This window comes from Peromyscus maniculatus, chromosome 8, assembly GCF_049852395.1.
Source record: "Peromyscus maniculatus bairdii isolate BWxNUB_F1_BW_parent chromosome 8, HU_Pman_BW_mat_3.1, whole genome shotgun sequence".
Classification (NCBI taxonomy): Eukaryota; Metazoa; Chordata; class Mammalia; order Rodentia; family Cricetidae; genus Peromyscus; species Peromyscus maniculatus.
Genome location: NC_134859.1, coordinates 849,250 through 865,403, shown reverse-complemented (window position 1 = coordinate 865,403; position 16,154 = coordinate 849,250). Strand labels below are relative to the sequence as shown.

Below are 16,154 nucleotides of genomic sequence, written 5' to 3'. Positions count from 1 at the left end.
GGGTGGCCTTGCTGGTACAGTCCATGGCCACAGCAGGAGATTCTACTCTGCTATGAAGAGTACACATTCAGATACACAGATGTATAGAATGTGGCCCACACTGCTAGTTTGAGGGAACAGAGTATGTTCTTTATTTATCTACGTATGTATAAAATAGTGTACAGGGCCTGGTGAAAAACAGGAGTCAAGGACAGCAGGATCATACCTATATTCCCAGAGCTCAGGAGAGCTGAGATGAGAGGATCTCAAATTTGAGTGAGATCCTGTCTCTAAGCAAATGGTGGGCCAGTCTCTCTGAGGGTGGGGGTGAGGGTGGGAAGGATAAGGGACTGGAATGAAAGGGAAGGTTCTCTGTGCCCTTACATAGCTGATTTAATTTCTATACACCTTAGCTATTCAATAGGCCTTAGATCTGACGAGGTAGGTACTGACAGAGGCAGAAGACCACAGGCACAGCTGAGTGACAGGAGCAAGTTGCCTAAGGTTCAGGGAGTGACATTGCTGTTGGATTTATTAGACTCTGGGATCTGCACAAATGACCCTGTAAATCACATGTGTCCCCAAGATAAAAGGCTGAGAGTTAAAGGTGGGGAAGGACTCTTGCCTTTTGAAACATATGCCTTTCTTTTGGGGGTGTATGCAAGGTATGTGTACAAGTACATGTGTACACATGTGTGCATGTGTGTAGGGGCCAGAGGTCATGTTGGGTATCTTCCACTATTATTTGAGACAAGGTCTCTCACTGAACCTGGCATTCACTGGCTGGCACCCAGTGAGGTCCTAGGATCCATCTGTCTCTACCCACCCACTGCTAGGGTTACAGAGGTACACCACCACACCTGGCTTCTTACGTGGTCACCGAGTATCCGAACTCAGGTCCTCATGCTTGCACGGCCTCAACATTAACTTTCTCAAAACATTTCTTGAGTTATCATTGCAGATGAGCCCTGCTTCATCTTTAAAGTCATAAGGCTGTAACAACTAATTCATGTGACTCCCCAAGAGGTGGCCTGCAGTTGTCCTTCTTTCTATCCTCTGCAGCCCTATGGAGTGACTTCTTCCAGTGTTTCTACTCAGGAAAGTCCCTGGCACACAACAGACCCACAACTGAGCTCCCTCTCCTGTAGCCCCCACACCACCTTTGAGCCTGGAACAGAGCTGACTGCTAATGTCCTCTGGGATAAATTACAATTATAGAGGTCTCAGCCAATGACAATGAACAGAAGAGCCAGGGGGCCTGAGACAGGAGTCAGAGCTATGTGCAAGGTGTGCCCTAAACCCTGAAGCAGCCCTGCAAGGAACCCATAGTCAGAAGAGGAGGCAGGCCCTCTGTCTTAGACAGAACCTTCTAGATGCCAGAGGACACAAGGTCTGCCAGGACCTTCTGAAAGGTCCTTTGTTTAGGATGAGTCCAGTAGAAGGACTCTATCATTAAGGAAAAAATCAGGCAGTCAGCCTCCTGAGCTGAAGGCCCAGAAGTCCCTGACACATCCAGTCAACAGGAGCCCTACATGCTGCAGCAGGCTAGGGTCACTCCTGGCTCCCGGACCCAGACTGTTTTTATTTTATCAGAAGTTTCTCTGAAGTGATTCATTTGAGCAGAATGATATTAGGCAGCAGTGGACATGTAGTCCTTCAGTCAAGAAGATTGAATCTAATCCTCCCAGAGAAGCATGGCAGGGATCTGAAACGTCCAGACAGTTTTAATCTGTCTCTAATGATGGTCTGGTCCCGTGCTTCCCAATTTCCACCATGTCAGAGAATTGAGAGGTGAAGTGAACACTCAGGCCCATCCCCACATAGTGATGATGCATCTTGAGGGGAGACTAGAGTCCTAGGGCCCAGTACTCTATCCAGCAAGTACTACTGATTTTCCAATTTAAAAAAATGTAGGACATTTTATAGTCCACAGGGGGCTTTTTGTCATTTTCAAGAGGCAAACTGCAGCAGGTATGTCTAACTTGCAGTCCATGGGCCATGTGAGTCCTAGAATAGATATGAAATTGGGGCAACAAAGTTCTGTAGGTGACAATATTATGCCACATTGTCAAAGGCTGGATACCCTGAAAAGGTGGAATGAGATGCTATGGTCCTTTTCCAGAGGATGTGCAAGGGACCCAACACATGACCAGTAACAGCCAGTAACAGCAGACACAAAAGCAAGAACAAGACCCTTGGGGGGCTGGAGGGATGGCTCAGAGGTTAAGAGCACTGGCTGCTCTTGCAGAGGTCCTGAGTTCAATTCCCAGCAACCACACGGTGGCTCACAACCATCTATGAGATCTGGTGCCCTCTTCTGGCCTACAGGTATACATGCAGGCAGAACATTGTATACATAATAAATAAATAAATATTAAAAAAAAAAAAAAAGAACAAGACCCTTGGCATCTGCCAGGAAGTATCCATGATCTCTTTCTAGAAAGAGCCTCAGGAAAGGCTGTCACGACTCCTCACAATTCAGAGAAGAAAAGAACATTTGGAGAAATAGGGAATCTTCCAAAGAATTCACCAGCACCTTCAGAGATGAAAGTGGACAAAAGGCCAGGGTCTCTACCTGCCAGGCAGTAACCATGGGGACATCTGTGTTCTTTGTGTTCTAAGGAGCTGGTCCAGTCCACAAGGAGCCTGTGTCCTCTAGGTACCACCTCCATCAGATAGCTTAGGCTGAGCAACAGAACGTGATGATGAGATTGATTTAGAATTATAACATCTTGTAGAACAGCTGTTAAACTCATGACATGTGGCCAAGATACAACTGAAGAAATGACCTCATAAATATTTGTGTTTAAAATTAACTCACAAGCCAGGCATTGCAGTGCATGTCTTTAATCCTAGCAGAGGTAGGTGGATCTCTGAGTTCGAGGCCAGCCTAGTCTACTGAGCAAGTTCCAGGACAGCCAGGGATACAAAGAAACCCTGTCTCAAAAACAAACAAACAAACAAACAAACAAACCAATCAATCAATCAATCAATAAAATTAACTCACATCCCAATGTAGTTAAGGCATGAGGCAGCCATGTTGGAGAATGTGACTCCAAGTCACTGGAGTAGACCCACAGAGTCCTAGTTCCCATGTGGCCATTCCTGTGTGACACAGAGGGCCTCCATGAAACCTATTTAGATCCTTATGTGCCCTACCTAGTTCCCAGGGTCAGGGAGGCACCAGCCTTTCTGATGAGCTTTTCCTAATTCCATGATGGAGGAAAGGTCAGGAATGACATCCTCAACATCCATGGTGTCCTGTCATTTGCTTTAGCACTTGTGGAAGGTGATCATTCCCATTTTACAGACATGAGGACTGAGGCTTCCAGAACACAACAGTCTGCTCTATACCTTGAACCAGGCAGGAAAGGACAGAGATGTGAACCAAGGTCTGAATGACCTTACTTTGTAGTGTGAACCCTGTTTGTAGTCAAATCTGTAGAATTTTGACCTGCATCCTAAACACAACTTTTGTGTGTATGTGGTGCATATGTGTGTGTACATGTTTGTGTATGAAAATGTATGTTCTTGCCAGAGCTTGATGATGGGTGGCTTCCTTACTTGTTCTCTGCCTTATTTTTTGAATTGGTGTTTCTCATTAAATGAAGAACTCAATTCAGCTAGCCTGGCTGCCTAGCAAGCCCTGGTGTCTGGATCCCAGCATTGGGTGCTGGGATCCAAACTCAGGTCCTCAAACACACATAACAAACACTTTTTTTGGAGACAAGTGTTATATAGCTCACTATATAGCTCATGCTGGCCTCGAACTCTTGATCTTCCACCTCAACCTCCCAAATGCTATGATTACAGATATGCACCACATCCAGCTCTCACAAACACATTTCCAGTCCCCTTTCTTCCATAAAGAAGCTAAAAAGAGGTCATAATCCCAAGATACTCACGTAGATTAGGCCTGAGAAGTATCGCTCTCTCAGGTTGTGAAGCACAGAGGCCTCGTTGAGGCATGTCAGTTCTGCCATGTCTTCCACTTTGGAGAACTTGGGTGGATTCATTTTTTGGATGTCATCTTTGCCCACTGTGACCTTCTTGCCATTTTCCACCAGCTCCACGACTACCTCATCGCCTTTTTCCTCCTTGATGCTGGCTGCCTCAAAGCCCTGCTTCTCTGAGGGGACCCATACCAACTTCTTGGCCACCCAGTCGGCCTGGGCCATTGGGCTGTTGATGAAGTTTTTATCCACAAAGAGGAACTTCTCATCATCACTGAGTTGTCCTTTCTGTGCCATGGTGTCTGGTGGTCCCCTGTAGAGTGGAGAGAGGGTGTTAGAGTGAAGCATAGAGACAAGTAGGCCCTCACCTCACCACATCTAGGGATGAAGGGTGCAGAAATATCTCACAAAAAAATAAGAATGCTCTCTGCAGTACTGGTTACATTATCAAAGAGGGCAAAAGCCTGAGGCCCTTTAGTGAAGGAATGACATGAGAATCTCATAATGAAACCCAGACAATCCAAATGTCCACCTATGTGAGACTAACCAGGACATTTTCTTACAGTGAACTACTACTTGCTGCTTAAGAAGTTTGTCTGCAAGTGTTGACATGGAAAGATACTTAAACCTTCTTTTTGTTTGTTTTTGGTTTTTTGAAGCAGGGTTTGTGTAGCCCTGACTGTCCTGGAACTTGCTCTGTAGACCAGGCTGGCCTCAAACTCACAGAAATCCACCTGCTTCTGCCTCACGAGTGCTGGGATTAAAGGCGTGCGCCACCATTACCTGGCTAAAAGATACCTAAATCTTAACTGTCTATTACAGAATAAGAGACGGGTCACCTGATGTGTAAACACAGAACTACCATATGATCCAGGAATTCCATTCATACGATAAATTAATGTATCAATGTATCTAAAAATGTGGTCATAAATGTTCCTAGCAAGTTTATAATAGCCCCAAAGTAGAAATACCACAAGTGCCCATGAACAGATGAATAAATGAATAAAATGTGGTAGATCCATACAGTGAAATATTATCGAGCCATATGTTGCACCTGCTACAATGTGACTGAATTTGAAGACAATGCTGAAAGAAAGACCACAGAGGGTATCATTCCATTTATCAGAATTGTCTAAAATAGGCAAATCCATGAAAACAAAGTAAATTAGCCCCTGCCAGGAGCAGAGTAAGAATCACAAGTTAACAACCAACAGGTGCATAGTTTCTTTGTGGGGTGATGAAAATGTTCTTTTTTAAAAAAGTTTTTCAAGACAAAGTCTGCATAGCCCTGGCTGTCCTGGAACTCACTCTGTAGACTAGACTAGCTTCAAACTCACAGAGATCTGCCTGCCTCTGCCTCTCGAGTGCTAGGATTAAAGGCGTGTGCCACTACCACCTGGCTAAAAATGATCTTGAACTTGTAGCAGAGGATGCACTAAAAATAATTGGATTGAAAAACTTCAGTGGGAAAGGAGCTTGGCGGTGGAAGGTGTGCTTAGCTTCACAGCATCAAAAACAATAGATGAGGAGATTCGATTGTATGTGAATTGTTTCCAAATGAAGATCTATTGCAGGGAGGGATGCTGGGGATTGAGTATCAAGAGAGCATTTTTAAAAATAAAAGGGAATTGTAGAACAATATAATAGCCTGTTTTTCTGTTTAAAAATTATCTGAAATCTGGACGAGGGTGTAGCCCAATGATGGATTATAATGTAAAATATAACATATGTATGTGTTCATGTGTCCATGTGTGAATATGTATGTATTCATGGGTGCATCTATGTGTATGTGTTCATGTATGTACCACATGTATGTATGCATATGTTTGTGCACCGTGCATATGTTTACATATGTGTACACTTATGTATGTATACATGTGTACTTTAATGTATGTGTTCATTCATGTGTGTGTACATGTTTGTTTATATTTGCGCTCATGTGAGGGGGTTCACATATGTGCATGCATGTGTGGAGGCCAGAGCTGGATGTCAGGTGACTTCTTCAATCACTCTCCATCTCATTTTTGAGATAGGGTCTCACTGAGCTTGGAGCTCACCCATAGATAGATGGATCAGCCAGACCCTGCCATCTTCCTGTCTCCTTCTGTCCAGTGCTGGGATCACAACTCCCAGGTCTGGGCTCTCAGAATCTGAACTCAGATCTTCATTCTTTGCAACTGGGCTATTTCCTCAGCCCTTACACTCTTCATTTTAAGAGTAACTGTTAGCTGGAAAGCTGCTGGAGGGCTGTTAGGGGATGGATCAGGCTGGACCACCTAACCCCATAAACTAATCAGACCAACAGAGAGAAAAAAAAAGTAGAAAAACAGAAGCATCCAGGCACAGTGGCTCACAACCTCGGCATTTGGAAGACTGAGGCAAGATGATTTCTGTGAGTTCTAAGCCAGCTTGGGTCACAGAGTTAAGAACCTGCCTTAAAAAACAGACCACAAAAATGAGCCTCCAGATTTGATGAGACCCTGTGTAGTCTGGGCTGACTTCAAACTCATAATCATTGTGCCTTGGCTTCCTGAGTGCCAGGATTGTAAGCACACATCACCACTTTTACCTTAGATAATTTATTAAATTCTGTGGTGAGAAGTTAGGCATGACAACTTCCAGTATCTAGGAGGTGGAGGAAAGAATAGGAGTCCAAAGTCATCCTCAGCTACTTGGGGAGTTCAAAGTCATCCTTGGCTACATGACATCTTTTTGTTGTTTGTTTTGTGTTTTATTTTGTTTTTGTTTTTTAAATAAAAAAGTAACAAAGCATTAAAGAGGGTATTGAGAGAGAGCTCAGGGAGTAAAGGTAATTGCCACAAAACCTGATGACCTGAGTTCAATCCTCAGGGTCCACATGATGGAAAGAGCAAACCAACTCATGCAAGTTGTCTTCTGACTTCTACACATGCACCATGGCATGTGTGAGCCCACACACATGTACACCCATGAATTTTTAATTTTAAAAAAGGAAAATAAAACTTACTTTAAGCACATAGTTCAGCAGTGTAAAGTATATTTCACATTTTCTATAATAGATGAGGACCCTTTTTAATGGCCTCCAGTTACTTAGAGGGCTGGAGTAGTGTGCCATTCATCAACAGCAGCAGACTCTTTAAATTGCAACTAAGTAAGAAAACATCATAAAACGTTGAACAGAAAAATGAAAATACATGCAGATTAGCTTTTCCAGGAATCTTGTCTAAACCGGGACTCAGAAGCACAAATGAGATCAAGTGCAAAGACTGAGTCTCAGGCCAAAAGAGGAGTGAGGGCAGCTGGCTGCTCCCTAAGGCTTTGTTGCCCTTGACAGTGTGAAGCACAAGACTGTTTTGGTCTAAGCCAGGGAGGTTGAAATTTTGGTTTCAGACTGGGTGCTTTGGAACCCTGATGCCCAGGAATATTTGGGGTTGGGGGAGGGGTGAGAATGGGATCAAGGACACTTTTCAAACACTGCAGTAATGACAAAGCCAACAGGCAGGGCTCAAATGACAACACCACCCAGACCTGAGTTTGAATCTCCCTGACATATAAGAAGCAAGGCTTGCCATGTGTGATTATAACCCCAGTGCTGGAAAAGGGTTAGAGACACACAGATCCAGAGAACTTGATGGCAGAAATAGGGAGCTCCCAGTTCAGTACAGAGCCTGTACATGCTCACACACCCACCTGTGTGCACCCCTACACACACACACACACACACACACACACACACACACACACACACACACACACGAGAGAGAGAGAGAGAGAGAGAGAGAGAGAGAGAGAGAGAGAGAGAGAGAGAGAGAGCAGCTATGTGCCACATCTTCCTTGCCCTTCACTAAAAGATGCAGAGCCTAGACAGAACATCCCAGTTACTGGCAGATTTTAAAATCAGACAACCATTCTGTTCCTATGAACCTGTAGAGAGGAAGGGGCTCCCGAAACAACACTGGATATGTACTTACCTTGGAAAGAGTTCACTGAGGCCCCCAAATAAATTATACCAGTAATAGTTGTAATAGCTGCAAAGTCGTATGGAGTGATAGTTACTCCCTTATTTAATGTCATAAATAAGTAAGTAAGTAAATAAGTAAGTAAATAAGTAAGTAAGTAAATAAATAAATAAATAAATAAATAAATAAATAAATAAATAAATAAATAAATAAAAAAACAGAACCCTTAGAGATGACTAGGGTATAGCCTAGAGGCGGAGCACTTGCCTGGCATGTTCCAGGCCCTGGGTTCCCATTGCCAGTACCATAAAACACAGTGATAACGCAAAAAAAAAAAAAGCACATTTAAGGCAGGAGAGTGTAGTTTAGAAGTGGAACACTTGCCTAGGATGCCCTAGGCTCTAGAGTCTATCCCCAGCATTGCAGAAACACTTGTTTACAAATGAGGAAACTGAGGCACACAGAGGCAAAGTAGGTTGTCTGTCCTTTTAGCTGATCATTGCAGCATCTGAAGAAAAGGTTTTTGTTTGTTTGGTGTGGGGGATATTTTTGTTTTGTTTTATTTATTTATTTGTTTGTTTAGAATTTCGAGGAGGTGGCAGAGAACCTGAAGACAGAAAGAATTTCAGTCATGCAGAGAACACATCCTGCCTCTGTTCTGGCAGCTTGGAAATTCAGGATAACTCAGTTTATTGTTAGAAGGACTTGCCTCAGCCTGCTCTCAGAGCCTGAAGTTTTCAAAAGCTGAGGACAGTGACAACACAGCAAGAAGTATCAGGAGAGGCATGGGGAGGAAGGAAAACAGGAAAGCTGCAGCTGCCAGCCAGGCACAGTGGCACACACCTGTAGTCACATGATGGAGGAGGTGCGTTTGAGGCAAACCTAGGCTACAAAGAGAGACTCTGTCTCAAAACAAACAAAAAAATGGACTGGGATGTGGTTCAGCAGCAGAACACTTGCTCAGCATGCACAAGGCCCTACTTCAAATCCCAGTACCAGGACAAGATGACGGTTGGAACCAGGGAACACAATGGCAGCAGAGACCCCACAAGAGGGATTGAAGTGACATTTAGTCTTCTAACTCCCGTCCAGCCTCTGTGCTATTGGCCTTAGCCCTGGCCAGTTCTCTGGCTCTGTACAGTGTGAGAGTTCAGCAGGGCCTACTTTATGCCAGTATCCACCTTCTCCCAGGTGTGACATCAAAAGGAAATCCAAACACTGCCAGCTATCACTCCCAGAGGGGAAACTGTCCACAGTTTGAAACAAAAATCTTTTTTTTGGAGACAAAAATCTCATGTAGCCCAGGCTGTTCTCATCATTTTGTAGCTGAGAATAACTTTAAAGTTCTCCTGATTGTTGGGTATACAGGTGTGCACTATCACACTCAGTTTCTGGGGTGCTGGAGATCAAATTTGGGGCTTTGTGCATGCTAAGCAAGCACTCTACCAACTGAGCTATATTCCAAGCCTAAATTTATTCTTTTTAGTTGGTCAATGTTTAAGGTGCTGGAGATCAAACTCAGGGCTTGCACATGCTCAGTATGTGCTCTACCATTGTGCTATATCCACCAGGCTCAGGCACAAGCTGGTCACACAGTAGCAGTCCTCCTGCTTCAGCCTTCCAAGTGCTTGGAGTATAGGTATAACCACCATGCTTGCCCCCACTCTACATATTGCCTGGATTTTAAACAGCACAGAGATAAGAAATAAGCTCTTAGAGCCCAAGCTGCAGTTCACTAAGCCAGTCAGTAGTGTCAGTTCTAGTTCAAGGTCACATCTCCATCCAGAAAGTCACTCAATGAGCAAGAGAGGGAAGAGAATCCTAAATGCACTAGTTCTTCAAACCTGTGCTGTCCCAGGAGGCCTTTGGGGCTGTAATCTGTTATTAACCATCACTACTTAGCCCTCTCATCCTTTTCTTGATATAGGATCTCACGTAGCCCAGTCTAATCTCAAACTCACTCTATAATCAAAGATGGCTTTGAACTCTTTTTTTAAAATAATTTTTTCTTTTTTTTATAAATATTTTTATTTTATAATTATTTTAATTTTACATATCAGCCACAGATTCCCCTGTCCTCCCTCCTCCCACCCCCAGACTTCCCCCCCCCATCCACTCCCCATTCCCACCTCCTTTGAACTTTTGATCCTCCCACCAAACGCTGGGGCCACTGGTGTTTCCTACCATACCTGGTTCATGTGGTTCTGAGGATGGAATGCAGGGCTTTCCATCTCTATCAACTGAGTTACATCTTCCACCCAAGGCCTGCTACTCATTGGCCATCAGACCAGGGGTGTCCCATATCCATCATCTCAAATGTCTTATGAAGGTCCTATGAAGTGAACATCACTTATATCCCCATTTTCCTGTTACCACAACTAAGGTCATAAAAGGTCAAAAAAAGGCTTGACCCCAGCTCTAACCATCCTTCTACTCTCAGCAGTAAACTCTTCCTCACCCGCTGGCCCCAGTGCCACTCGGCTCCCCACCACCCTCAGCCTCCCCAGCACCTTCTCACCCCCCAAAAGAAAGAGAATAAGAACCTATCCCTTCACAGTGGCTTGGTGACACCCCCCAACTCCCGGGGAATCCCAATGACTTTTCAAGCTGCTTCAGAAGGAAGGTCTTTTAAATAGCGAATCGTGAAGGTGAGATGACTCTGTCTCTCCCACCAAGAGAAATGGGTGGTTAAGGGAAAAGGTCATGAACTGGGGAGATAACAAAGTGCTTGCTGTGCAGACAAGAAGACTTAAGTTAGAGCTCCAGAAACTGTGTTTTAAAAAGAAAGAAAGAAAAAGCTATATGTGGTGGCATGTACACATAATCTAGCCCTTGAAGTGGAGGGGAAAGACAAATCTTGGGGGCTCAAGGCCAGCCAGTCTAGCCTACTTGGCAAGTTCCAGGCTGATGAGGGCCACTGTTTCCAAAAGCAAGGTGGATGGTACCTGAGGAACAACAGCCATCTCTCTCTCTCTCTCTCTCTCTCTCTCTCTCTCTCTCTCTCTCTCTCTCCCCAACACACACACACACCTGAGGTCACTCCTGTTAAGGACCTTTAGGCCCTCAGAGCCCCACCGTGCTTTGCATCTCACCACTTATTTATGACCACATAAATAAGATAAATGCTGAGATACATACAGGCCTAGTTGGTCCTGATGGGCATCTGCAGTCCCATTCCAGGCCCATCTAAAGACAGCTGCTGATTTCCAGTGTGCTGTCTATTCACCCCTTTGCTGAGAACTCATACAATTATCCAGAAAGGCAGTATACAAGCCAAGAATATATACAAGCTAAGCATCCTTTAACTCCAATGATTCCAAAGCTCACAGTTTTTTGAAGGTCAATATTGTACAAGCAGGAAAGTTCATACTTGACTTCATATAACAGGTCACAATTAAAATGTAGAGTTAAAAATATCACATATGAGCTGGGCAGTAGTGGTGCACACCTTTAATTCCAGCACTCAGGAGGCAGGTGGATCTCTGTGAATTTGAGGCCAGTCTGTTCTATAGAGAGAGTTCTAGGACAGCTAGAGCTGTTACACAGAGAAACTGTCTCAAAACCAAACCAAACCAAACCAAACCAAACCAAACCAAACCAAACCAGACAAAAACCCACTGCATACAATGACTGTCCAGTCATATGCATAAAACAAAGATGAAACATCAAGATTTGTGTTCACAGTTGGATGTGATGGCTTGTGCCTTTAATCTCAGCACTTGGGAGGCAGGGGCAGGAGGATCTCTGTGAATTCAAGGGCAACCTGATCTACAGGGAGTTCCAGGAAAGCCAGAAGTACATAGAGAGAACTTGTCTAAAAACAAGAACAAAAAACCAAAACAACAACAGCAAAAAGATTAGTGTGCTCAGAGTTGGGTCTCATTTCCAGGATATCTCATCATGTATAAGCAAATATCCCAAAATCAAAAAGAAAAATTTGGAACATTTCTGGTTCTAGGCATTTCTGATAAGCAACAGTCAACCCACACATGGATACTCGCCCAAACACTATTTATACATGGTGGCATGGACCCAGTATATTGTAAGAATATATATCTGGTAAGATATACTTCCACACAACAGAATACTATGCAGCAGATAAAAAGAAGCATACAATGATATAAGGATATAGAAAAGATAGTGAAGATTTGTCATAAGGTGAAAAAACATTTCATAGAATTCCAGAATTTGCATAAAAAAGGAAATTTGACTTAGAATAATTTTAGGATGACATATAAGAAAGTTTGTTAGGAGCGCATATAGAGACAGGCAGAATGGAGGGAGGTAAAAAGGACAGAAAGATGCTTATCTGGAGTCAGAGGAATGGCTAGGATGACCCTTGGTGGTCTCAAGCATTTCTGAAGTTCCCTATCATTGACTGCATGCTTCACTAGCGGAGGAGCAGGAAGGTACAGTTATCCTTTGGTCCGTTTCAGGGCCACTTTGGATACCACAATCCACAGATGTTGAAGTCTCCTCCATAGAAAGCTATAGTGTTTGCACAGCACCTTGACACCATCCTAGGTATCTTCCAGAGTGATAGAAATAGTTGTGCTGCATAACTTAGTGACAAGAAAAGAGGTCTGTATGTGTTCAGTACAGACGGTGTTAAAAACAAACTTCCAGTCCAAGGTGCCCTGGATTCATCTGTGGGGACCCATAGCACAGAGGACAAGTTCAAGTGGGCATGAGTAGAATAGGCCAGGCCCCTACCCTCTGTCAGCCATTCTGATGAAGATGGGTCTATGAAGCTCTGGTGAGTCACAGCAGCCTGACCTCCCCCTGCAAGAGTGCTGGGTGGTTTCATCCTCTGTGGTCTCAATCACAGACAAGAGTGCCTTCAAGGGACTGGAGAGATGGCTCAGTGGTTAAGAGCACTGACTGCTCTTCCAGAGGCTTCTATTCCCAGCACCCACATGGCAGCTAACAACTGTCTGTAACTACAAGATCTGACACCCTCACACAGACATGCATACAGGCAGAACACCAATGCACATAAAATAAAAATAATTATATATAAAAAAGTGTGCCTTCAAATTCTTGCTTGCCCTTCTCTAGCTTTGTGCCCCGTGGTCCTTGAGGCCTGTAGGTCAGTGTGACTAAAGGTCATGGTGACAGAAAGAGAAGGAGGAAGCAAAGGGGCAACTGTGAGACCCAGGCAGGCTTCTCGTGGACACAGGAGATCCAAGAAGACTCTAAAGGGATAGAGTGATCACAAATGGGCTAGTCGAACTGGTCAGGAGTATGCTGCTGGCAGAACTTCTGTCACTTCTCAGAGCCCAAAGAGGAACTGGGTTTGCAAAAGGATTTATAGAAAAGGAAAATTCTGGATGAGTTTCTGCTTTAGGAGAAAGACCACATTTTGGACTTTCTCGTTTATTGATAGTGGCTGTGTCACACAGAGCACACTCCTAAACACCTCTGGTCTTATTGCTATAAATGACCATCGGCTGAAATTTGCAAGAGTCAGCCTTGTGTCAAACCCTTCAAATGAGTCATCTATCAGATGCTCCCAAAAGGGCAACCCTTAGGCTCTGGAGTCACAAGAATCTTGGTTTGTAGGCTCCCATCTTTTATAGACAAAGCAAGGTTTTCAAAACCCACATTTATGAAATAGAGGTGAAGACTATTAGTTCTTCCAAAGGGCTACTGTGAAGACTCAATTTTTTCTTTCTCTTTTGTTGCAGCCCTGGAGATTGACCCCAGGACCTTGTATATGCTAGCTAAGTGATCCACTTCTGTGAGGACTAAGCAAGTGCCACCAAAGCATTAGCATTCTGTCTGACACACACTGACTAGTCTCATCAGTTCCATTTTGCAAAAGGGAAAACAATCAGGGAGAGAAACAACAACAACATATATATTTAATAAGCTCTCCAGGTAGCCCAGGCTGGCTTTGAACTCACTATGTAGATGAGGATGACCTTGAACTTCTGATCCTCCTGCCTCACCTCCCAGATGCTGGGATCATAATTATGCACCGTTAGGCTGGATTTTGATTTTTTCTTTTTCTTTTTCTTTCTTTCTTTTTTTTTTTTTTTTTGAGATAGTGTTTCCCAGTGTAGTCTAGGATGGCCTGAACTTTCTATGTAGCCCAGGCTAGCCTCAAACTCCCAACACACCTGGCACAATAAAGTGCTTGGTACCTTCTGACTCTGATTATTTGACATGGGGCATAGTTTTCTTAAAGTATAATCTATATTCTATTTCCAAATTACTTGGTGGTTCATCAGGTTTCTGATTAGATGCACAGAAGAAAAGAGATAATTTTTACCAGAAAATAAAACTTCCACATAAGGAGGGATAGGAAAAAGGGAACCTCACTTCTTTCTAAGTGTCCCCCATTCCCTGAAGGGGAAAGACAGAGAAGTCCCCAGAGTCCAAGCCAGCCAGGCTGTAGTGCAAGGCTGAGTGATTGGCCGGGGGGGGGGGGGGGGGGGGGGGGGGGGGGGATGGCCTCATGGAAAACGCTACCATACATGGGCATGTCTGCCTCCAGCCCAGCCTCCCACAGAAAAATAATGATAAATCCATAGCGACTACCTTGTACGGAAGAGAGGCTCTATTTCAGATATGATAATAAAAATCCATGGTGTTTATGAAACAAACCCACAGGTTTCTCCAGGGTGGCTTAGCACAGGCATGTTTTGGGGTCTAGGGATGGCAGCACCCCAGCCTCACCGACTTGCACCACACCCTCATCCCACTCCGGAGCAGTCTTTAAATTTGTAAAAGGTCAGTTTAATCTTCTCCAAAGAGTGCTAAGTGTTTGTTTTGCTTGAAGCAGTGGATCCACCAGAAACATGAGTCCAACAAATTTTGGTTTTCAGTAGAGAGAAAAGAGGCCAGGGTCAAGGTATAAACTTGGCATCCAACAAACTGGGAAATGGACTTACAGTACTGGTTGGTCATGTGACCCTGAGGAAATTACTTAACCTTACTGAGCTTTGGCTGTGTTATATACTAAATAAGCTCACAGTGTCTTTGTGATGAGGTGGATGTAATGATTAAAAGAACCCAATTCCATTTAAATGCTGTTAAAGTACCTGACTTGAAAGTGTGCCATCAACAATAGCATAAAACGGAAGGTGTTCCCTGCCATGCCAGACTTTCGGACCTGCATAGCCAATCTCTTTTTCTTTAAGCCAAGTCTAAAAGCGCATCTTGAAGTAAACTGAATAAGAGAAGAACCTTCACCAAAGGAAACAGAATGAGACAGAGCAGTTCACTAAACACAGCCGGACCTCCTTTCTTTCCCAGCAAGCACAGCGGCAGCTCTCCGTTCTTAGTGGTAAAACCAGAGCAGCCTAGTCTGGCTTTCTAAAAACTTTCTCTTGTTCTCTGACAGGCATAGCTTTGAAGGGTGCTTTCCACACATGGCAAGACCCTCTAATTCTGAACAGCAGAACTTTCTCCTGCTAGTTCCTCTGACCTGACTGAGAGCAACCTTCCCACTGAGGAGCCCCCAAACCCCAGTGCCTGCTCACTTTGTGCACCTGTGGGTGGCAGCTATCCTGGGCTATTCACCTGGGTATCCGGGACCCTAACATCAACCTGGAGAAGAGCTCCTTTGTTAACAGAGCTAATAGAAATGAACCTTAACAACAAGTAGCCTTGTCTACCAGGGACTACCAACAGCACACCCACCTAACATGGAACACGCTACATACAGCCTGTGCCCAGGCTATCAACACTCTCACCCATTTTTGGTGGGTCACTTTGTGTGATGGTCAGCGGGTTATCCATCCTATGATTTTCTAGTTAGAATAGCCTGGGGGTCTGCTCCCTGCCTCCAAAATGAGATTTCAAACCAGGACCCACAGTGCTTTCACCACTGGTGCTAAAGTAGGCTATTTTGTTTGTTTGTTTTTTAGACGCTAGCATACCTGGAATTGGGCCTAGCCACCAGAACCTTTAATTGGTTGGTACCTCTACTTCCCCAGGGGGTACCGCTCATTGGCAACACTGGTTTCCAGGGGAAATCCATGGAAGGTCTAGGATGACCCTGCACCTGGCTGGCTTCTTTCCACTTCCCATCCTTATAAGACATGACAATCAGGACCTCTGGAGTCCCCACTCCCAGAAGGATGCTCTAGAGGCCGCTCAAGCCCACCACCCAGATTTACCCCCAATGGGACCACTTCTACTTACAGATCTGCTACTGGGGGGCTAGCGGGAGGACACGGGGTGGAGAGCTCGGATCTGGCGCTGGTCCCACGCTGGGGCTGTCCAAATCTTCCTGTGCACGTCGGACGCCTGGCTTTATAGAGCCGGCTCTCCCCGA

At 44.5% G+C, this 16,154-nt stretch overlaps 1 protein-coding gene across 5 annotated transcripts in view; it reads right to left on the bottom strand.

Annotated features, from left to right (window-relative positions):
- The window catches only part of Myh11 (myosin heavy chain 11), a 100,246-nt gene extending 84,092 nt beyond the window's left edge, over positions 1 to 16,154 (bottom strand). For all 5 annotated transcript variants that reach the window (XM_076577808.1, XM_006983864.4, XM_076577809.1 and 2 more), the window contains exons 1-2: positions 16,022 to 16,154; positions 3,885 to 4,245 (exon numbers count right to left, since the gene is read on the bottom strand). In XM_076577808.1, the coding sequence (XP_076433923.1) occupies positions 3,885 to 4,229 (345 nt within the window). In that variant the 5' untranslated portion in view covers positions 4,230 to 4,245; positions 16,022 to 16,154. The remainder of the gene's footprint in view (positions 1 to 3,884; positions 4,246 to 16,021) is intronic.